This window comes from Momordica charantia (assembly GCF_013281855.1).
Source record: "Momordica charantia cultivar OHB3-1 chromosome 7 unlocalized genomic scaffold, Mcharantia_2.0 BLBB01000007.1, whole genome shotgun sequence".
NCBI lineage: Eukaryota > Viridiplantae > Streptophyta > Magnoliopsida > Cucurbitales > Cucurbitaceae > Momordica > Momordica charantia.
The window spans coordinates 462,322-484,891 of record NW_028275165.1 but is presented as its reverse complement, the minus strand read 5'-3'; the positions used below and the strand labels follow the sequence as shown (position 1 = coordinate 484,891).

Genomic DNA, 22,570 nt, shown 5'->3' with positions numbered 1-22,570 from the left:
GTGGGGGGTAGATATCATTGGTCCTTTCCCTTTGGGCAAAGGCCAGACCAAGTTCGTTGTAGTTGCTGTGGACTACTTCACAAAGTGGGCCGAGGCCGAGGCACTCTCCCGCATAACGGAATCCAGAGTCACGTCCTTCGTATGGACAAATATCATATGTTGCTTTGGTATACTGCAGGTCATTGTGACAGACAATGGGAAGCAGTTTGACAACGCCAAGTTCAAAGACTTTTGCAGCAAGCTTGGCATAAGTCACCTTAGCTCGTCCCCCGCACATCCGCAAGCAAATGGACAGGTGGAGGCGGTCAACAAGATCATCAAGCGAGGCATCAAACTTAGACTGGACTCCAAGAAAGGCAGGTGGGTCGAGGAGCTACCAGAGGTTCTATGGTTGTACCGGACCACTCAAAGAGAATCGACGGGTGAGACCCTGTTCTCCCTGGCCTTCGGCTCCGAAGCTGTAGTCCCAGTTGAGATCGACATGCCATCTGACAGAGTAGAGCATTACCAGCCTACAGCAAATGAGGAAGAGCTGCTCCTCAACCTCGACTTGTTGGAAGAAAGAAGAGCAATGGCCCAGCTACGCCTGGCGGAATAGTCCGACCTGGGACGTACATGTTGGCCGATCTGAAAGGAGACATCCTCGCGCACCCATGGAACGCGGAGCACCTGAAGCGTTATTATCCTTGAAATACCGAAATGGTTTTCAATGGATCTGTAAAAACTGTTTCAATCGGAAATGTGATGATTTAATTTCATGATTCCGAGTTCGACCAGAAATTAAATGGGGGCCACCCACACGGTCACATTCCAGCAGTCAGTTAAAATCCAATCCTCCAAAACCTAAGGGTATGAGGTGCGATGCCAAAACCACTGACGAGCTTAAAATTCAAACCTTCAAGGTAAAGGGGCGATGTAATGATCAAGCCTTTGAACTTGAGGGTACGAGGTGCGATATGAAGAACAACTACGGACTTAGGATTTTGGCCTTTTAACGTTTTTTAAGTTAAGGGTGCGATGTTAAAAAATCCAGAGTTGGTGCAATGTATTGAATACTAGACAGAGATTCGAATTCAAAATTTCAAGTATTTTTGAAGGCGCGACCTCAAAAGTACAAGGTGCGAGGTGACGTTGGCTTTAGCTTAAAGAAAAAGCAAAGAAAGGAAGGCAACAAAGTAAAAACAAATGGGAGCTTCTTTATTGAATGGGGAGCAGAGCCAAGGCTTATAGACCTTGCAGCTCTGCCCTGACACTTACAAACAAAGGATGACCGCCTAAGAGCCTGCCTGAGGAACACCCTCCTGAGTGGTGCCGACCTGGTCCTCTTCGAGATCGGAGTAGTCAGAGTCCAGATCTCTGACATACTTATCCACCAACGTCTGGGGGCCAAGGGTGCCGCCAGGCCCAGACGCCCACTGCTCGGCATACCTCTTCTTCAGACCACTGAGATCGATCTGAAGGTCAAGCATGTCGGAAGCAATGCCCTTCATGAGGAACTTGAAACCCGCGTCAGAGAAGTCTTTGGCAAATTCGTCGAAGTCTGGATGTTGCCTAAATGATTCCTCCAATAGGACTCCATTGCTGAGACGCCCATTCGCCGTCTCCAACTCGGCAGTTGCACGCTTCAGCTCCTCATCCTTCGCTTCAAGCGCCTGGAGCATGTCGTCTTTCTCCTTCAGAAGTTGGAACTTCTCCTTCTCCAAGCCCCTGGTGATAGCATGGGCAGCTCGGAGCTGGGCCTTGCGTCTGTCCTCTTCTTTCTTCAGCAGCTCGGCCTTGGCCTCCACCTCGGCCTTCAAAGTTTCCACCTCAGAATGAGCTTTCAGCAGCTCATCCTTCATGGTGGAAGAAGCAGCCTCCAAGGCAGCTGAGAACTCCTCTTTCTCCCTCGCTGCCAGAGCTTCCCTCCCATCTAGCTCGGCCTTCACGGCCAGAGCCGATTGAATGGAAGCAACAAACGCCTGAGAAAAGGTACAAAGAAGAAAGTTAGACCGAGCTACCTGTTAGGTAAATTGAGCAAAAACACCAATCTTACCTCAGCAGCGTAGTCGATGGTCCTCTGCAGGACGGACCCCGGGTCACTTACAAATTTGGACGCTCTTCTGAGGCAGCGGTCCAAACTTGCAGCCGAGATGCGGGACACCTGGTCCCTCACCCCAAAACTTGACGGCTCAACTCTGAACCGAGCCGTCACGTCGAACGTCCCGCCCATCCTGGCTTCAGGATCATCCACCCGATCTGCGAAGCTCGCAGGCAAGACCGCACAAGCTCCGACCTCCAAGGTGGAGGTGGTCTTCTTCTTCTTCCTCCTTCGCTTCAGAGGGACTTCCTCCCTCACCTCCTCGCCCAAGGGCAAAACGTCCACCGCCTTGGTCTGATCTCTGGGGCGCTTCTCCCTCGAAGGACCCCCATAAGACTCCAGCTCGATCACTGGGGCTGGATCTTCCGAGGTTGGCCCTACCATAGCAGGAGTGGCAGGTTTCGAACTCTGGGCAGCCTCAAGAGCATGGGCTCGGCCCTTGGACTTGCGCTTGACGTTGCTTGCAAACCCGCAAACCATGGCTGCAAAACAAAAACAGGAGTCAACACAAAGTTAGAGGAAAAAGGGGGGGAGCAAGCTCGACATACCAAGTTCGGAGTTCGGCCTTGAGTATTCAACGGGACGAACTGCAGGGTTGTAATCTAACAGCCCGAACTCAAGCAGCAGCTTGTCGGTCACCAAGGTTCCGACCTTCCTACCCCTTGAAAAATGCTCCTTGTAATATTTCAGCGTGTCGTAGGAGGCTTGCGTAAGCTCGGGGACTGGTTGGATTGATACTGCGCAAAGACGAAGTCCGAGTTAGACCTGAATGACAGGAAAGAAAATCACAAAAAGTAAGAACTACTCCGTACCTAGGTTCCCAAACCTAGTGGGAACATCAAAGAAGGAACGACCTGACTCGTCCTTTGCGAGCCATTCCCCAGAAGCGTAGAACCATTTCCTCACCCATCCCTTGATGGAGGTCGGCCCCTTAACTATACCGCCTGCGCCTTTCCTTGCGCACATATAGTACCGACCGGGCTTCTTAGCTATCCTTTTCGCTTCGAAGCACGCGAGGAGCTGGTCTACGTCCAGCAGCTCGGCCTCTTCACTATCTCGAGCTCGTAGCCAAAAAAGGATGGCCAAAGCGAAAATGACACCCCACCCATTGGGGGCCACTTGAGCCGGAGCCAACCCAGTTCGGAAGAGAAATTCTTGGACAAAAGGGTGAAGGGGAAGTCTGAGGCCGTACTCAAACATTTTGAAGTAGAGAGTGACCCATCCTTCTGGAGGATTGTCAGCTCTCTCCCCCTCCTCCGGAATCCTAAGGAGGATGTTCTCAGGGATAGCGAACCCCCTACGAAGGGATCTGAGGTAGTGCTCAGGTATCCTAGAAGGGTATTCCAAACCCTGACCCGAGGTGGAGGCATCACTATCCTCCTCGTCATCGGAGAACCTAAAGTTTTCTATCTCCTCGAGCTCGGACTCTAACCTACGAGCTAAATCCTCATCGGATCCTAAGTCGCTGCTAAAAGAGGACGACATGGCAACTACGTTCGAAAGAGAAAGTGAGGGAAGAGACCGACCTACCAAGGGTTCGAGCTGCCTTCAGATCGAACTCCGAGAATTCAGGAAACGTAAGGTATGACCTGAAGGATTGGGGGTACTTATAGCTCGTCGGAAAAATTTCTCTACCGTACACGTGTAATCAACGAGCGGCTAGGATCCTCCCGAAGATCCGAAGCGTCGGAATATTTGAATATTCCGACAACGGTTGTGTTTTCCCACGAATAGGAAGTCGCCACGCGTCCAAAACAAGTCGAATGAACTTCTCTGCCGGGTCGAGATCGGACCAGACAGAGAGGGGGCCAATGTTTGGGGAAAAGAATACCCAGGACACGTGGAGGACCCCTATTGGTGCTCCAAGATGACTTATGAGTCATGCCCAGCTCGGACCGCCGAGATCACCACTACTAGCGTTGACAGATGCTAAGTATGAGGGCCGAGGTGAACCTGGCCGAGGTCCGACCTACCAGGAAGCTCGGTAGGGGCCGATGTGAGCTGCTGTCAGCAGCGTGATTATCGGGTGTAACCGTCGGTCCCGAGATTACCGGGTGTAACCGTCGCGAGATTAGCGGGACTACCACCCATAAGTAAAGGACCTCACTCCACGATCAGGTACGATGATTTCTGACCTAGAACTAAACTGAGAATCCGACCTATACTGACTTGATCGTCGGAGTGCTCACCTTTTTGTGCAGGTCCGCCCAAGTATTCAGATCGGTCCGGAGGCCGAGTTCGAGCTGCAATCTGAAATACACTGTTGTGCATATCTTTGCATAAACATACTCCATAATAATATTTTTACTCATATATTTATAGGAGTAAATTAATTTTTAACCTTCAAAATTCTAATTGCATCATTTAAATTGTAAACTTAAGTAAATGCAAAAATTAATAAAATTCACAATATTAAGCTAGAGATGGTAAAAAAAATATTAAGAAAAGAAACAATAACTTGTCAAAATTCAATCATAAAAGCACCCGAATCCAACCACAAAAAAATACCAATTCAGCTATGTTCGGGTTAGCAAAAATATCTCATTTTAAGTTTTTTTTATAAGAAAAACAAATTTAAAGTAACCCAAAGAAGCTAAAATCCAATAACACCTAGCAAAAACAAACTACCAAAAAATTATTCTCAAAACACTTGCTGCCCCCAGTAAGTGTGTTGACAATAATTTTTTTAAGCAAAAAAATTATAAAATAGAAATAGAAATCATCGACCGTACACTATGTAGTTATCAAAAAAAAGTTGTATTTCTACCACTTTAATCTTGTAGATGGATGGTCATTTAGCGTTTGAATCCATTTTTCTAAATAAAATTCACTCAGAGAACAGTCATCAATCATTCGACTAAAAACTATTGTACGAACCTCGCAAGGCGGGAGTTCGAAAACCACAATAAATATTTGACAATAATTTTTTTTAGTTCCACAATAGTTATTTTTGAAATAAAAAGCTTATGAAAGGTCAAGTTTTGAAATAATTTTAATCTTGTTGATGGATGACCACCGCAGCTTTTGAATCCATTCTCAAGAAACAAAATTCTTTTTCGGAAAAAATGATTTTTTTTATGATTAAAAAGAATTGCATTTTTACACACAAAGAAAGAAGGGGGAGGGAGAAGAATCTTATGATAATGATGATAGAAAAATGAGAGGATGAAAAGCTTCAAAAAAATAAAGGATTGGAAGTATTCTTCAAGTGGTCAAACCACCATCCCATACCATCCATACCACTTGTGCTTTACACCCCAAAATACTAAAAATCTTTTTTTTTTCTAATGAAAAAAATATTTTTCTTTTATTTTTGAAAAATTTTGAAGATTATCCATTTTCATCCCTGCCCACCTTTTCAAAAGATTTATTTCAGTTACTAAACTTTAAAAAAGACAACAATTCTAGCATTGTTTGATTCGTTAATTCATAGCTAACAGATTGATATATAACTTCAAATTAAAGAGAAGTTTAAATATTATTTTGATCTATATATTTTCGACTTTGATTCTGTCTATGTACCACTTTTGTTCACTTTAGTCAACATACTTTTCAAACGTCTATTTTGATCTCTGTACTTTTGAAAAGTAACCATTTTGGTCATTTCATTTTCATTTTTATCTCATATTTTTTCGATAATAATTTTAGCATGATACTATACTTACTAGATTTCTTGAAATGTAGCCATAAATTTGTCTTAGAGGATTTTCTGCGAGTTAATTTTAGAACCTTATTTTTTTGTCAAAAATATTCTTTCATCTATAATATATAGTAGGCTGTTGAAACTTACTTGTAAAGCATAATAGAAACAAAGCTGATTAAGAAACTGTAGTTGTTTTTTTGTCCATCTTTGGGAGACAGAGTCATTCCCACCGTCAATAAGATCGAGTAACGTATTAAATATTTATTGACATGTTGACATTTTCATATTTCCATAGATTCAACAAGACTATTGGGTCGACATTTTTATAGTTTAGTAAAAAAAAATCGACAAAATATAAAAAGAATATATATCAACAAAATATCACTCATATCGATATGATATCAATATTAATGATTTTTAACTCATTTTGAAATGGTAAAATAATTATGTGTTAATTTAAATATATATTTTTTAATAAAGTTGAAAATTTGACATTTCCAACTTACCACTAATTAGCAAAACTATCTTATTTTCCTAGTTAATAAATTTGCGAACATTATTTCCTCTTAATAAGTTTTTGAAACTAAAACTTTTTTTTAGTATGAAGAAAAATTCTAATTGGTGGATTTAAAGATAAAAATATATATATAAGTAGGAGGAGAAACTAAATTGACCAGAGTTGACTAAATTTTTTAGTAATTTATAGCTCGTTGGATAACGATATTATTTCTAATTTTCTAATTTTAAATATTAACCTCGTCATTTTTGTATTGTTTCTTACCTTCTTAAATATGTTTTTAAAATTTTAGTCAAATATTTAAAACAAAGATACTTTTTAATTAGAAAACTTTTTTTTTTTTAAGTTTTTGATATTCAGCTATAACTATTAAATCTTTTTTAAATAGAAAAAGAAGGGATTATCCAAACGAATTCTAGAGCTTTAAACCGATAAAATAAGTTATTTATGATATGCTTAATTTTTTTAGTTTCATTTTTAAACATCTTTCTATTCAACTTATTTTGCTATTATTTGTCCTCATAACACAATTTTCAAATAGGACTAATATATTTAAAACAAATAAAAAAAAATGGTGCAACTTATAATATTATTATTCCAACTACAAAATTAAGATTTTAAGGCTAAAAATAAAAGGAGGGAATTGCTTATCTTAGAGCACAAATGAGGTGTCCTAAAAGCTCAACAAAAAGTATTTAAATATATTTTATTTTTCTTCTTTTTTTTTGGGTTGAGTCATAGGGTACCCTAAAGGACAACATAATCTCACTAGATTTCCTTAGGATATAGGGGAGTTGTAGGGCACATTCTAGCTTCCCTTGGAGTTTTAAATTTCACTTTTTGAGACTACTAGGTTGCCCTTATAAAATTTCATCAATTTATTTAAATTATTAATTGAATTTAATGCAAATAAGTCGAAATCGAGATTTTAAAGGTCGATGTTGATGGAAATGCTGAAGTTTCAAGGCAACATCGATAAAATATTGACGTTGATAGATGTTTCTAAAAATTTTGATAAAAATTATTTTAATTAGCAAAGAACTACTTTTACGCTTTTTAAATAAGTTTAGAATTCTTGTTAGTAGTACTACGTGTATTTTAATGATATTATCTTGATATTTTTTAATACTTCATTGATTTTTTTATGATATAGTGGAAATATGAACTTGTTGATGTATAAAAATATCGATGAAAATTTAATACTCGTGTTGAAATGATATGAGATTAAATGGTTCATTAATTCAATTAAAATTAAATTAGTTTGAACTAACTAGATTAAATCGTGTTGAACTAACTAGAGTCATTCCAATTTGACAAATTTAGAATTCAAACAATTCAACAACTAGATTCAAAACATCTTTGATCTTCATTGAAAATCCTATTTTGGAGCAAAATAAGAGAGATAGATTGTCAAGACTACCCTTCAAAAAAACTCTAAAAAAAGCAAGAAGAACATAAAAGTTATATGTCAGATTTATGCAACATGATGTTGAGAAATCGAGCCTACATTTGATATGTGAGTTTGCTGATTCGAATACAAACGACATAAATTTTTATGCCTGCTATTTGAACATAGACAATACATATCTAAATTTCTCGACTCCAAACTAGGCATTCTCAATCCCGTGAACCGTCGTCGCATCCCGAGAAATGAAATAACAAAACAAAAACAAAAGAAAATACCAAAACGAAAAGTGTTAAAAGAGCCTCCTTTGTCTTCATTACCAACTCAAACAAAACTTAAACTCTTAAAAGAAGACGACCAAAATGCCACGTGGCATAACTGGGCGTGGGCCCCACCTACGACATTGCCCTCCGTACATCACACTCACCCTTTCTTTCTTTCTTTCTTTCTTTTTTTTTTTTTTTTTGCTTACGAAATTATGCTTTTTTAAAGAGATACCATTCGTTCTGACATTTTTTTTCTTATTTTTAATATTTATCATATTTTATTTTATGAATAATTGTTATGATAAAATTTTGAAAGAAAATATCAAATTAGATAGAATCACTTTGTAGTTGGATTTGGATGACTGAATTTAAGATTTAGAGTTGGAGTTCAAATTCTATTTTATTTTGATCTCTTATTTCTAATCTTTTCCTTTTTAACAACTTTGTTTTAAAATATTTCAATAATGATATAGCAAAATTTGAACACGAAAAATTTTTCATGTATTTATCTAACAAGCGGATATAATCTATATACACAAATATTTAAAACCATGTGTACAGCGGATTCAAGGTAAAACGACATATTAAATTTATAATAAATATATCGTAATATCATAAATAATATGACTTGTCCTAACTTTAGATAATAAATAATTTATCTCCAATTTAACTTCATAGTTCTTATATTCTAAAATTTTCCAAACGAGTCTCGGTATTCTCAAGATAGTGTCTATTTGACTTTTATCAACGCTACGAGTTTTAATTTCAATTAAATTAATGGAATCAACGTAACGATCCATTAAACATAAAATAAAAAATGTGGGGGGTGAGAAAGGGTACTTGTGTCAGATTTTAAGGTGATTTCATCTCCTTTTGGGGAGTTTTCCTCTGTGCATTTTCTAAGAGCAAATTCCTCGGCACAAAGTTTAGCTTTTGAAATTAGCTTTTGAAATTGTATCTTCAAAATGTCTATGAGCGGTTCACCTTTTTTCTCAATTGGCTTCTTAAAATAGGCAAAAAGAATATATATATATATAGAGGGAGGATTTTGAACCTCCAACCTCGAATGAATAAAGCATATGCATTTATATATATAGTTGAATTAGGCTCATGTTAGATAATAGTTTAGCAACTTATCATAAGTACATGGACCGAGTAAATGCAACTCCAAAAATTGAAGAAATCGCGTAGTTTTCCTCTCGATTTTCCATTCTATGTAGTATAGGATAAAGTTCGAGAATCCTCTCTCCGACTAAGTTACTACATATAAATTCCAAGTCTGGTCTTCATTGGCTTTTGCTTTTTCCCACCCACTACATTTTTTTGGCCCCTGCCCGATCGAACTATCTGAGGTCGATGGTGCATCCAGTAAACTCTTTCAGTATTCATCTCCAGAGGTCAATCAGATGTTTCAATCTTTCCTTCATATTTGGTCTCTTTCTTTCATGTAAAACTTTTTAAGTTACATAGACTAAATAACATACGTGACCTAAAAAATTATGTTACCAAATTTACCATTTAACAAAAAAGAAAAACACGGGAATGAATATATACATATAGAGAGAGAGGGTTTAATTAATTACCAAAAAAAAAGAAGAGAGAGAAAAAAAAAGAAAGAAACTATTGAGCCACCTCAAGAGGCAGCACCACCAAACGAACACACAGCGCAGAACGCACAAAACGTCACTCTCAAACCACAGAGAGAGAGAGAGAGAGAATTTGCAATTTGGAAATCTGAATTCCAAAGGAATCTCAAAGAAACTCGGAGACACTGATTTCATTTTCCCCTCAAAAAAAGAAAAAACGAAACCAAAAAACTCACTCTCTCCGAGCGAGCGAGCGAGCTCCGCAGTGGTACTTCTGTTTCCCCTGCTTTGACCGCTTCTTCTTCTTCTTCTTCTTATGGATTGTTGGTCCCTTTCTCTCCCTCTCGACGACGAATTCGAGAAGCTCGTGAACCGTATGAACCCCCCCAGGTCTGTTCTTCTCTCGATTCTCTCTTTAATCGCCCAATCTGATCATGGGTTCGCCGATTCTGTTCCTTTTTCCAACTGGGTTTCGTTTTTCAGGGTCACCATTGATAATGATTCCAGCACAAAGGCCACTCTCATTAAGGTACTCTTCGCTTCAATTTTCTCTTTAATTTTCAGATGGGGCATCCGGGTTTTTGATCGATTTGAGTTTGGGGGGGTTTTTTCTTTTTTTCTTTTTTCAGGTTGATAGTGCGAATAAGCGAGGGAGTTTGCTGGAAGTGGTTCAGGTTCTGAATGATTTGAATCTCATCATACGGCGAGCTTACATTTCTTCTGATGGCGAGTGGTTCATGGATGGTGAGTTTGAGCTTTGATTTGATTTGATTTCATGCCCCTGTAACTGAAAATTCCGTAAAAGGGTGGAAGAAAAAGGGCCTTGGATTTTGGGGACAATCATTCATAATTTGATTTCTTTCTCTCTTTTCCTACCTTCCTTTTTTCTTCAGTGTTTCATGTAACGGATCAACGTGGGAACAAGCTCTCTGAAAACGACGTTGCTGAGCGCATTCAACAGGTGAGTTCAATGCCCTCCTCTCTCATTCACTCATCCGTACAGTTTTTCTTAAGCTTAGACTTAGAGCTCCTTTTCTGAGAATTTCGGGTTCTGATTCTAGATTGGCTTTTCAGAGGAATTTAGAGTGATTGTACTATCTGAATTAGAATTTTCCATTTTCTGATTTGCTTGGTTCTGAATATGTAGACTTTGGCCATTTTCTCATTGGAGTGAAAGAGAGCGAGAGAAGGTCTAAGAGAAGTTTTAGAACTTTTATGTTACAAAATGAACAGAATTCGTTTGGTTTTGTCCTGAATCTGAGATGATATAAGATGTTATGTTATGTCATGTTTGTGTTTATGGATGAATTTGTGTTGCTGCAGTCACTTGGGCCGAGGGCTCGGAGCTTCCGGTCGTTGAGGCGATCAGTTGGTGTCCAAGCCGCTGCGGAACATACCACCATTGAATTGACTGGAAGAGATAGGCCCGGTTTGCTCTCAGAGGTTTTCGCTGTTCTAGCAGACCTCAAATGCAATGTGGTTGCTGCAGAGGTTTGGACTCACAATTCAAGAATGGCATCCGTTGTCTACATCACCGACGATGCTACCGGGGTGCCAATTGATGATCCTGACCGGCTTGGTAAGATAAAACAGCTTCTCCTCTATGTCTTGAAAGGGGATCGAGATAAGCGCAGCGCCAACACTGCTGTTTCTGTGGGTTCTACTCACAAGGAAAGGAGGCTGCACCAAATGATGTATGCAGACCGTGATTACGACCAAGAAGACTTGGTGGAGCGTGGCTCGACGAGTGATCAGAGAAAACCCCTTGCAACCGTAGAGAATTGTGTCGATAAGGGATACACCGTCGTGAACTTGAGGTGTCCCGACCGTCCAAAGCTGCTGTTTGATACAGTTTGCACATTAACAGATATGCAATATGTAGTGTACCATGCCACAGTCATTGCTGAAGGACCAGAAGCATCTCAGGTAACCCTTTTTTCTCTATCCATGGCCTATGGCGACATCTCGCGATGCATTTGATAACTCGGTTTCGTTAAATTGTCAAACATGTAAAATCGAAACTCATTCGACTATGCATTTGTCAAGCAGGAGTATTATATCAGGCATATGGATGGAAGTCCTATTAGTTCTGAAGCAGAGAGGCAAAGAGTAATCCATTGTTTAGAGGCTGCCATTCGAAGGCGAACATCCGAGGTGATAAACGATGTTGATTTATGTTTCTTGCCTAAGATTTTTATTTTATCGATTCGAGTCTTATGCAATAGTGTGCTCTGCTGAAAACTCAGGGTATAAGACTAGAACTTTGCAGCGAAGACAGGGTCGGTCTCCTATCCGATGTGACTCGAATCTTTAGAGAAAACGGTCTTGCAGTCACTCGAGCTGAAGTTACCACCCGAGGCTCTCAGGCTATCAATGTGTTCTACGTAACTGATGCGTCTGGGAATCCAGTCAAGAGCGAGACAATTGAAGCAGTTCGAAAAGAGATTGGCCTCACTATACTCCGTGTGAAAGACGACGAATTCTGCACAAAATCACCATCTCCGGAAAGCAGTAGATTTTCGCTCGGTAACCTTTTCCGATCTAGATCAGAGAAGTTTCTCTATAACTTGGGCTTGATAAAGTCATGTTCTTGAGGAATTTGGTTTAGTGAATGTTAGAAATCTCCTTCCTGAATGAATATGGCCTTAGAAAGTGCTCAAAATTACAACACACAGTTTAGGTCAATCCTTTGTTGATCTTTTGCTTAAGTTCAATTTCAACTTGTACAGTATTATTATTATTCATCATGTATATGAATTTACAGTTCTACCCTCTGCTCTTAATATCTAGTAAATATCTCCATGGTCCAAAAGTTGTTTTTTTTTTCTGTTATTTATTTATGAACCTAAGTTAGTTCAAATAAGAAATAGAGCACAGTTTGTCTTCTTTATTTGTTTCTATTGACTTATTTATACTAATATCCAATAAATGAGTGGATCTTAATGATGTTTGACTAAATTTGAGCCAATAAAAGCTCATGAGTTCGAATTCTGTCCTTAGATGTTATATATTAATTTTGTCCTTAGATGTTATATATTAATCAGAGGGGAGACGAATATGTTTTCCGAGATCTATTTGAGTGACTTATTTGGTAAGAATTTTGATATGGGTGGTGGGAAATTTGATCACAAAGTGCTTTGTGACAACGCTTGCAACTAATTGGAATGTGCAATTCAACCATGGCCATTCATTGTGTTAAGTTACCAATTTAATCTAGTTTATGTCTAATAGGTCTTTAAACTCTAAAAAATATGTAATATGTACCTAAACTTTCAACTTTTGTGTATGAAAGGTTTCTTAACTTTAAAAGAGTTGGATAAATCTCTAACTTTTACTTTGATAAATCTCTAAACTTTTGCTTTTGTGTTTAACAGATGTTTGACCTTTTATCTTTTTTTTTTTAATTGTCAAATCTATTTTTGTCTAATAAAATGCATAGATATGTTAATTTCTTTATAAAAAACCTTTAAATGAGTGGATGATATTAGATACAAAATTGAAAATTTATAAACTTATTAGACACATTTTAAAATTTAGAGATCTATAATTAAAAAAATCAAGGACCTAAAATAGATATTTTTTAAGATTATTAGACTTAAACTTATAATTTAACCTAAATTTTAATAACTCTAGATCCTATGTACTTAAAAAGGGAAAAAAAATTTGATTCCATGTAATTTCAACCCACTTGGAGGAGAAAAAAGGAAAGAGAAACAGAGAGAATTTTTATAAAAATTTGAATGGTTGAGATTTACTCAAATTGTTTTGGAATCTTAAAATTAAAATTAAAATTAACCCATTGTTGTCTCTTGTCTGTCATTTTAGAACCAATTGTCACTATCATAACTTTCTCCACAATACATTCCTTTGCGAATATACTTTTTAAATAGTAAAAATAATAATAATAATTTTATAAACGTGATTATCTTCTAAAAGTTGACAATTTTTTTTTATGGAATTTATAGCGAAAAAGAAATAAAGGAAGAACAAAAGGATATTACTTTCTTTTTTTTTTCCTTCAATTTTTGTATATGGCAATTTAATTTTACATTTGTACAAAGGTAACAATTAAATCCTTGAATAAATTTTCCACTAAAAAATTGGAAAAAAAAAAGTCATTAGAACAATTAATTGTATTTGAACTATATTTTAAGAAGATATTGATGAATCTTAATTATGGGTCCATAGATTTTCCATATAATAGTATGGTCCAAATCAATTTATTGATCTCAAGAAATTGTGGAAAACTCTATAGATGAAGAAAATTTTTACAATATAAGAACTCAATCATTAAATATTTTAACATTTTAAAGCTGTGGGCTATAGCAAAAATTTCGATAAAAATAAATGTTGTTTGAACCTAGAATTTAAATTGATAATTTATGTAAATAACAAAGTAATAAGCATTTAAACTACCAAAAGAGCAAAAACAAAGTAATATGAAGAAACAATGTCTTAAATGTTCCAGGTTTCAAACTTTTTTTTTTTTAACAATATTATAGAAAAGTTTATTCATCACTTGTATCAATGTCGAACTCATAGACATATGGAAATGTTAACATGTTGATGGAAATTTAATACCGAATAAGTTTTATTAGAAATATGAATATTAAGAATTAATTGAAATTTGATTGAAGTAAGGGAGTTAGAATGAATCCGATAACAGAATGGAGAGGGGAAAATTTCTAGTACTAATAAGAATATGGATACTCATATTCTCAGTCTGCCATGTTAATATCATATTAAAATAATATGGGATCCACTAAAACATTAAAAAATTATTAGACTTAACAAAGGACCTGGCCCAAATAGGATGGAGAATCCTCGTTTAAGCCGCGCACACGGTGGAGAGGAATTTTTCTCCTTGACGTAATAGGGATGGGGACGAGGAATATGTTCCCTACACCCACCTTTCTTTTTTTAGAACAGTTTATATATTTTTTAATTATGTGTTGTGAATTGTGAATTGTGAAATTTAAATTCTAAAATTTGTTCTTCTATAAAACGATCATGTGATGTTTAAATATGTATTCTTCATAGAAAATTAACCATTTAACTTGAATTTCCTTAAAAAAAAAAAGAAAAAGTAAATGAAGAGTAATTCTACGGGGAATCTCCACCTTGATCTCCTCGAAATTTGACTGAAATTTTTGAAAGGACAAAGAATAGAATGGATGACGAGGACAAGGATGCTGATGACCCTATCCCTACCCTAATAACACTCCTTTTCTCCCATTAGAGAGTATTAACAAATGAATTCAAACAATAAATTATGTCACATCATGTGGCTCTAAGTATGAAGACTCTTCAAAGACAAACTTCTACTCATATTGACTTGGGCATGATATCACTTTATTGTCTCATGACAACAACACACCAATATATGAACTATATACAACGTCACAATCTCCTCAATTCAAACTACAGAGCTCTACTCGACTACATGATCACAAAAGCGTCGATATTATCTCGACATTCAAACACATAATTTTAACATGTGGAAACCTTCACTAATCATCATTCGAGTACAGTTCTGTTATCTCACAACTCTACCAAACCACACTATTATGCATCACAATATTTGTAGGTTTAGAACTTAGGAGAGGAAGAGAAAAAAACTAATGATGGAATTAGTAGAGGACAAGCATTTTACAACCAAATAAAATTTACTCAGAAAGAAAAAAAGTTAAATGAAGAAAACAAAAGAAATTACAAGGCAACCCTCTTTATTTCTCCCAAAAAAAAAAAAGGCAGCCACTAAGATTATATCCTTGCATAATTTCTGTCATAAACAGCATCTAATTTCAAATAAAATCCCGCTTCATGAGCACAATCTCACCAACAGTACAATTTTACAAGCAAAAAGATTCAAAGGGCCCTTCAAGTTAAGACTCGTTGATCCAAAAGGAAGAACAAGAGAAGATTAGTAAACCGGATGTGGTCAAATCAGGCCACCGGAAGCTCGCCGCAGTCGCTGATGACCACCTTCTTTAGCGGCCGGTCTCCACGGTCTGTATCTTGCGATTCAATTAGCTTAACGATCTCGAACCCTTCCAGCACTTGCCCAAAAACCACATGCCTCTGATCCAGCCATGGCGTCTGACATTCACCCAATAGATGCAAAAGATAAGGATTTGGAAAACCAGATAACCCCGTGGAAGCTATTCCACATAGTAAAAATGCATCAGAGAATCAACATAAATATGCATTCGAGTTAGTGTCCGGTGTTCAGATTTCCACACCAGAAATCTGTCCAGACAGAGAAGAGTAGATATGTAGAACAAAAACAGCAAATGGGATGCATCTAACCACGTGTAATATCGAACAAACCGATAGATATTGCATTCACTACATCGAATTGCAACTCCAGGTATTTCACTCAATTATTATCGTTGAGCGAATGCGATGTGAATCGGATGCAATCATCAATCAACCGTCAAGTAATGAAGAACATGATTACTTCCAGTCAAGCAAAATGAAGAAGTTTGCCAGAACATGGTGAACACTGGTTAAGCATATTGTCTCCAATTCAAGTTCAATAAGATTAGACAGAATTAAAACCAGCAGCTAGCGAAGAAGCATCTAGTCAGAAAAGCATATTAGAAAATAATAACTCAATGAAGTTGTCCTACACCATTCCCATGTCTCAAGGAACTCAACTAGGCATTATAATTTTGGTTAAATTTCAAGTTTGCATAAACTTTGTGTCTACTACGCATCTATGAGTACTTTCAATTTTATGCCCAAAATTCCCCAAGCTTTTAAAAGTATTTAATACGGTAGGAACCTATGATACACAAAATTAAAAGTTCAAAACCTATTACACCTTTAAAAGTCAGGAATCTAACATAATCCTGTAGGTTCAAAACCAAACTTATAATTTAACTTATAACTTTATAGGCTCACTGCTGATTAGTATAAAAGATAGAGGTTTATACGCACGGTACCTTGACAGTGCATATAAAAAACTGACTTCCATTAGTGTTTGGACCTGCATTTGCCATGCTGACAACTCCTGGTCCAGTATGACTCACTGCAAGACAGAAGAAGTTCCGGAATTGAGTAATGGGGCATAAAGTATATAGACTTTAAAATATGATAATATCCTGATGGAAAAGAGTGTCAAAAGAATGGGAAAATTTGTTGTCTATATTACAACAGTATAATGTTTAGCAGAACCGCTGTCTGTCGCCAAAAGCAAAAATTAATAGACAAACCAAGATTCACATATGTTTCACAATATAAAATGCACTATTCATATTGATGAGCAAAGGATTGATATAGAAAGTACAGTACAGTGGCATTTGGAAATGACCTGAAACTTATGATTCAATTAAATAAAAGCATGAGGCCCTCTTATTACCTTTATTTTTGGGCAAATTATGCCCTTTAAACCTGATTGCTCTTGTTTGTTTTACAGATAATTTCAACTTTTAAAAACCATTACATTGCTCGAATCTTGCATGACATGATATATAACACTTAATAATAATATTTTTACATAACATGTTTGAAAACCAGTCATTGTTGAAATGAGTAAACATACACGTATATTTCAATCAAAATGTCTTTCCCATGTCATCCTAATCATTTGAATGAAGTATCCACCATCTTGCCATGTCCCATATCCATATTTATACACTTGAAATATTTTGACTATAGTTGAGACTCAATAGGAAGCCAACAGGAGAGGGAGAAGATATGAGGAGGAGGGAACAAGCGTTGTGGAAGCATCGACAAGAAGTGGTCGTGTAACCAAGGTGGGTCAGTGGGGTGGGTCAAGGAAAGTGGGTTTAGAGAAATTCTGCAAAAGGTAGGTTTGAGTTGAGCTTTACCATATAATTAGGCTACAATTTTATCTTTTTAGAAAAAGGTAGGTTAGAGATACCTATTTTCATATAATATTAATGAAAATTTTCTTCTTTTGGTAAAAGAAACAATTTCAATGATATTATTAAATTACAAAAGTGGCCCATAAAAGGGATTACGAAAATCTTTTCTAGCTGTACACCAGAGAAGAAAAGCTATAATTGTGAAAAATGGGAGCATTTACAACAATAAATAACCAAAAATACTATAGCTTCAAAAAAACCGATCAAAGGAGAGTTCTTTTCTATTGAAAATGTGTTGATTCCTCTCTCTCCAAGTTACCCAAAGAAAGCTGCAATAAAATTCATCCAAAGAAAGTTCATTTCCTTTTTAAAAGGATGTCCCACAAGAGTTGCTTCCATAATATTAATGAGAAATTTCAAGGAACCTAAATGTCATCACAAAGAATCTTAAACAGATACGTATATATAACATCTGACAATGTGGCAAAACTTTGGCAATAGTAGTAAGAGTCAAATCATCTCTTAATTAGGCTTTTTCCTTGGCTAAACAAAAAAAATAAGCCTTTCTTCCATTAGAAACTAGAAAGTAATCTTGGTGTAGTAGTCTTTTACAGAGACAGGTGACAAACATGAACAACCATAGCTTGAGGTACAGGATTTAACTTACATTTGAAGTTTTCATCTTTAAATGTACGACCATAAATGCTTTTACCCCCAGTTCCCTGAAAATTATAAGATTTAATTAATAATAATTCAAAAGCATGTATACAGTTATTAAATAAATTCCTTGATAGTAAACAATACATTTAAATTTTTGTGCTCAAATTTGCTCCCGCAGAAACAGAGTACACACATTAGCTTAGATCAATAGGTTGAAAAGCTTAGAAAAGGTATCATATGACCTGCCATGAGATAATATATGCAACAACCTTTTTTTTAACGGGTGTTTAGACCAACTTATGTGCATCTCAACTAATCTCATGACCCTACAACATTTGATTGTCAAAAAACTCCCGAGATTTTAATTCCCTAAGTAGGTGACCTATGAGGTTTGAACCTATTGCCCCAAAACCTCTATACTTCACATACCCCAATACCACTAAGTCAACCTATGGTGGTTAAGATAATGTATGCAACATTGACTGTAAAACTATTTAGAGATGACCTAATTTCTTATTGAGTAGTTGTATCTCACTTCATCATCTTTCCTTTTATCCAAAGATATTCATATATCTTATGCCTATAACAAATCTATCATCCAAGGAAATTTGTTCTTCACGAAATTAATTCTCTTCTACACAAACATGATACAGATGCATAACAAGATATTACAAAACCTTTGCATTTCCCCATTCTACATTTGCTTAGGTGCTTCCCTCTTTATAATGAATATCAAAAGTGGCAAGTACTCTGACTTCCCCACCTTCATATTCTAATCATGTCCAAAAAGGTTATTTTTCTTTTCTGTTTTTGGCATGAGAAGCTTAACCATACTCTCAAAACCTCCCAATCAGAATAATCATAATTAAAAAGAAATATATCATCCCTACTAAAATCAATAGGTTTCTCCAGGCAATCTATTTGAGACACTGCATCACTGGCAAAAAGTAGGAGATGATATAGAAATTTCAAGAAGCCAATAATAGTCAATGAACTTACCAAATGACAGGAAACAAGAACTTTTTATGAAAATGCCTTTGTGTTGACCAATACTAAAAACCTATATGAATACTGCCCAATCTACAGCCGAGTTAAAAGAGAACTCATAGAATGTTAATATCTCCTGAACCATTAAATGACCTATTGACTATAAAAAAACGGCTTGGCTACCTCAGTGGGCAAATAATGGTGGCTAACTGATAAGATCTACTTACAGCTTTCCATAATTGGAAAAAAAATTACATAACAACATACAAATTCCATATTGACAGTGAGAAAAGAGAAGGCGAATTCTTAGAATCTTAATCCTGTGCATAAAGCAATAAATAGTAGGCAAGAGCACTCACATTTCCCTTATCAAAGTCACCCCCTTGTATCATGAAATCCTTGATTACACGATGAAATGCAGAACCTTTGAATCCAAAGCCCTTCTCTCCTAATAAAGTTAGTAAGGTGAGTTACATCCAGATTCCAGAAGCTGACTTGAGTTTTGATGGTAATGAAAAGACGGACGTAACAATACCAGTGCAAAGAGCACGGAAGTTCTCTGCCGTTTTGGGCACATCATCCCCAAACAATCCAATCACAATCCTCCCAGCAAGCTTCCCTACTGGATTCCCAATGCTCACATCGAAATACACCTTGCTTGTTACTTTCGCTTGTAGAGGCGCTGCCTAAAATCAAACAAAAAAGGACCAACACAACAACACAGCAACCAGATATAATTTCCCTCCTCATCTCCAATTTCACCGACAAAAAAACGATGAGAAAACAGCGTATTTCTAAGCCTAACCTCCGCACTAGCTCGGACCGAGGTACGGACAGGAACAGCAGTCCTGGAAGAGAAGGGGTTGGAGGAGGCTTTGAGAGAGGGAAAATGCAAAGAACCGGACAGGAAAGCCGCCGGCAATTGAAACCTATGGAGCTTAAGGGAATTGCAGGGAGCGGAAGCTCTGGTATCGGACTGGCAAAGGAAAGCAAAACCAGGTGAGAATCGAGAAAGCGAAAATGAAGAAGCAGAAGCTACAATTAGAGAAAAAGAGAGGAAAGGGAAAGGGAAAGGGAAAGTTTACCAGAGGAATGGTAGCAAAAGGAGCCGCCAACGCCATGGAAATGGATGGAGAGTGAAAATGGAGAGCAGCTCCGAATCCGATGATAAGGCTTCACCAGTATCATATAAATAAACCAACGGGACGGGGAAGGGTATTTTCGCCATTTTGTAACTTTTTTCCGCCATTGTTTTGTTGTACCCGTACGCAGCGATGAGTTCGAGGAATTCTGCAAATTTTAATTTTTACCATTATATATTTATATTATTTTTTAAATGAATTTTGAAAAAATAAAACACTTTTCAAAAAAATAAAATAAAATAAAAATCGGGTTGCTTCAAAATTAACTTTTAAAAAACAATAGATTATTCAAAAAGTTATTTTAGTGGTTTTCGGTACTTAAATTAAAAGGTAGTATTAAACTCATCCTAAGTCCAACAAAATCAATATTAACATTTTATATCATTGGTAAATTATTAGACACAAAATTGAATTTTGTGTTTATTAAAATCCTAAACTTTCAATTTTGTGTCGAATAGTTTCGTGTATTTAAAATATTTGTACAAATAAAGGACTCTCGACACATTTTTGAATTCAATGGTCTAATTGACACAAATTTAAAACTTTACTTTTTAATAATATCTAAATAATTAACATACCGTTTGTTATTTCATTTTTAATTTTCTGTTTTTGTAAATATTACTTTGTTTTTTAACTATTTGAATTCCCAACTAAATTTAAGAACAAAAATATTTTTTTAAAGTTTTGTTTTCTTTTTTCAAAATTTGACCTAGATTTTGAAAATATTTTTAAAACAAAAGAACATATAGATAGAAGTTTTTATTGTAAGCTTATTTTTCAAAACAAAAAATTAAAAAATAGAAGGATGATCAAACTGGAGCCTTAGTTCTTAATATTTGGTTCATATTTCAACTTCGTCCCTAATTCTTTCTTTAATTTTTAGTTCCGTAATTTACATATTAAAATTATTCAAGATTGTTTCATTAATTGTTGTTTGTAAAAATATGTTATCTGAGATTCTTTTAAGATTACAACTATTTGAGATTTTGGATCACAATAATAACTCATAATAGCATATAGATTAAAAACATATTTGGTCCTTATACTTTCATTAAAATAACAATTCAGTCCTTGAATTTTTAAGTATAATGATTTGGTCTATATACTTTCATATTAGTAACAATTTAGTCCCTTAACTTTAATATATAACAATTTAGTCCCTATAGTTTAAAATTTGTAACAAGTTAGTCCTTACCACGAAAAAATCTCATCAAAATTAAGTGTCAAATTTTATCATAAAACGATTTCATTTTTTGTAATATATAAATAAATTTGATTCTTCATCGGTTTATCAATCTACATATATAAGAAATTTAACAAAAAAAAAATCATGATAGGGACTAAATTGTTATAAAATAAAACTTCAAGGACTAAATTATTAAATTCTAAATTTTAGGGACTAAATTCTTACAAATTTGAAAATACCGTCAGTAAATCGTTACTTTTGATAGTTCAGAGATTAAATCGTTACTCCGACTAAAGTATAGGGACCAAAAATGTTATTTAACATATTAGATATCCTTCCCTAATGGTTTCCACCATATAGTAAATTTTGAATTTTAAGATTTATGTCATTCACATATTTTATGATAAGATAACTTCAAAAATTTGTTGCATTCCATTGATATAAGACAAGTTGAAGTTCAAACTAAAAAAATAAAAAAACGAACAATTTGATATAAAAGATGTCAATTCTTCTTGCAACAAAAGAGTCACCAAAACTCTTCCTTTATTACATCTTTATTCTCTCTCTAAACTAATCAAATGCTTCCACAAAAAGCACTTTATAATAATTTCTAAATCTCCATAATCATTTTATATTTTGTTTTCTATTTTTATTTGGTCATAATTTCTTTAGTATATTTATTTAAAAAAAACAGCTAAAATAAGTCTTTAAAGGTTGTTTTTTATTTCTCAAAATTTCGCTTAAATTTTGAAAATAGTTTCAAAATATAGATGAAAAAAACATGGATAAAAATAGTATTTATAAGTTTAACTAAAAATAAAAGGGTAACCAAACAAAATCTAAATTTTTTAAAATTTTCAACGTCAAACTAAACACTAGAAAAAAAAAATTAAAAAGAATGCTTTGAATTGATTGAAAACACACTTTACCAATACAAAAGTCATCTCAAATCCCCCTAACAAATCAATAAAAGGTTAAAATTATAAAAAAAAAAAAAAAAATACCTACCAACTTTGTCATTTGTTTCAAAGAGACCTTTATCCTTTCAAAAGTTTGAATATTATCTTTTACCTTTAATCTTTCATAAACATTCCAAAAACACCTTTGAGCAGACCTTCAAACTCATTTATTGCAACTCTATTCCCTTGAAATTAAGTTGAGAAATAAGATTGAACTTTGTAGATAACTTATGAAGATAAATTCCTATTATAACCAATATCTAAAGACCGCAAGAACATATTAAAGAAAGCGTAAAAAGCGTTGTAA

At 35.5% G+C, this 22,570-nt stretch overlaps 2 protein-coding genes across 2 annotated transcripts; one reads left to right on the top strand and one right to left on the bottom strand.

The window, feature by feature from the left end:
• Positions 1-9,589: 9,589 nt before the first annotated feature.
• Positions 9,590-12,280, top strand: LOC111017510 (ACT domain-containing protein ACR4). The gene is made up of 7 exons (XM_022293283.2): positions 9,590-9,887; positions 9,981-10,026; positions 10,127-10,241; positions 10,391-10,458; positions 10,821-11,423; positions 11,547-11,651; positions 11,744-12,280. The coding sequence occupies exons 1-7, from the start codon at positions 9,814-9,816 to the stop codon at positions 12,089-12,091; spliced, it is 1,359 nt and encodes a 452-aa protein (XP_022148975.1). The 5' UTR covers positions 9,590-9,813; the 3' UTR covers positions 12,092-12,280.
• A 2,827-nt stretch (positions 12,281-15,107) lies between these two features.
• Positions 15,108-20,214, bottom strand: LOC111017484 (photosynthetic NDH subunit of lumenal location 5, chloroplastic). Its single transcript, XM_022293246.2, has 7 exons — positions 20,062-20,214; positions 19,782-19,952; positions 19,512-19,662; positions 19,336-19,424; positions 17,997-18,051; positions 16,445-16,530; positions 15,108-15,596 (listed from the first exon to the last, which is right to left on the bottom strand). The coding sequence occupies exons 1-7, from the start codon at positions 20,095-20,097 to the stop codon at positions 15,444-15,446; spliced, it is 741 nt and encodes a 246-aa protein (XP_022148938.1). The 5' UTR covers positions 20,098-20,214; the 3' UTR covers positions 15,108-15,443.
• Positions 20,215-22,570: the final 2,356 nt, after the last annotated feature.

Coding starts and splice junctions, on each gene's coding strand:
- LOC111017484 (XM_022293246.2), bottom strand. CDS start 20,097: ATGGCGTTGGCGGCTCCTTTTGCTACCATTCCTCTG. Junction 19,953..20,061: donor CTTTTGCTACCATTCCTCTG/GTAAACTTTCCC, acceptor TTCCTTTGCCAG/TCCGATACCAGAGCTTCCGC. Junction 18,052..19,335: donor GTGACTTTGATAAGGGAAAT/GTGAGTGCTCTT, acceptor TATAATTTTCAG/GGAACTGGGGGTAAAAGCAT.
- LOC111017510 (XM_022293283.2), top strand. CDS start 9,814: ATGGATTGTTGGTCCCTTTCTCTCCCTCTCGACGACGAATTCGAGAAG. Junction 9,888..9,980: donor AACCGTATGAACCCCCCCAG/GTCTGTTCTTCT, acceptor TTCGTTTTTCAG/GGTCACCATTGATAATGATT. Junction 10,242..10,390: donor TGGCGAGTGGTTCATGGATG/GTGAGTTTGAGC, acceptor TTTTTTCTTCAG/TGTTTCATGTAACGGATCAA.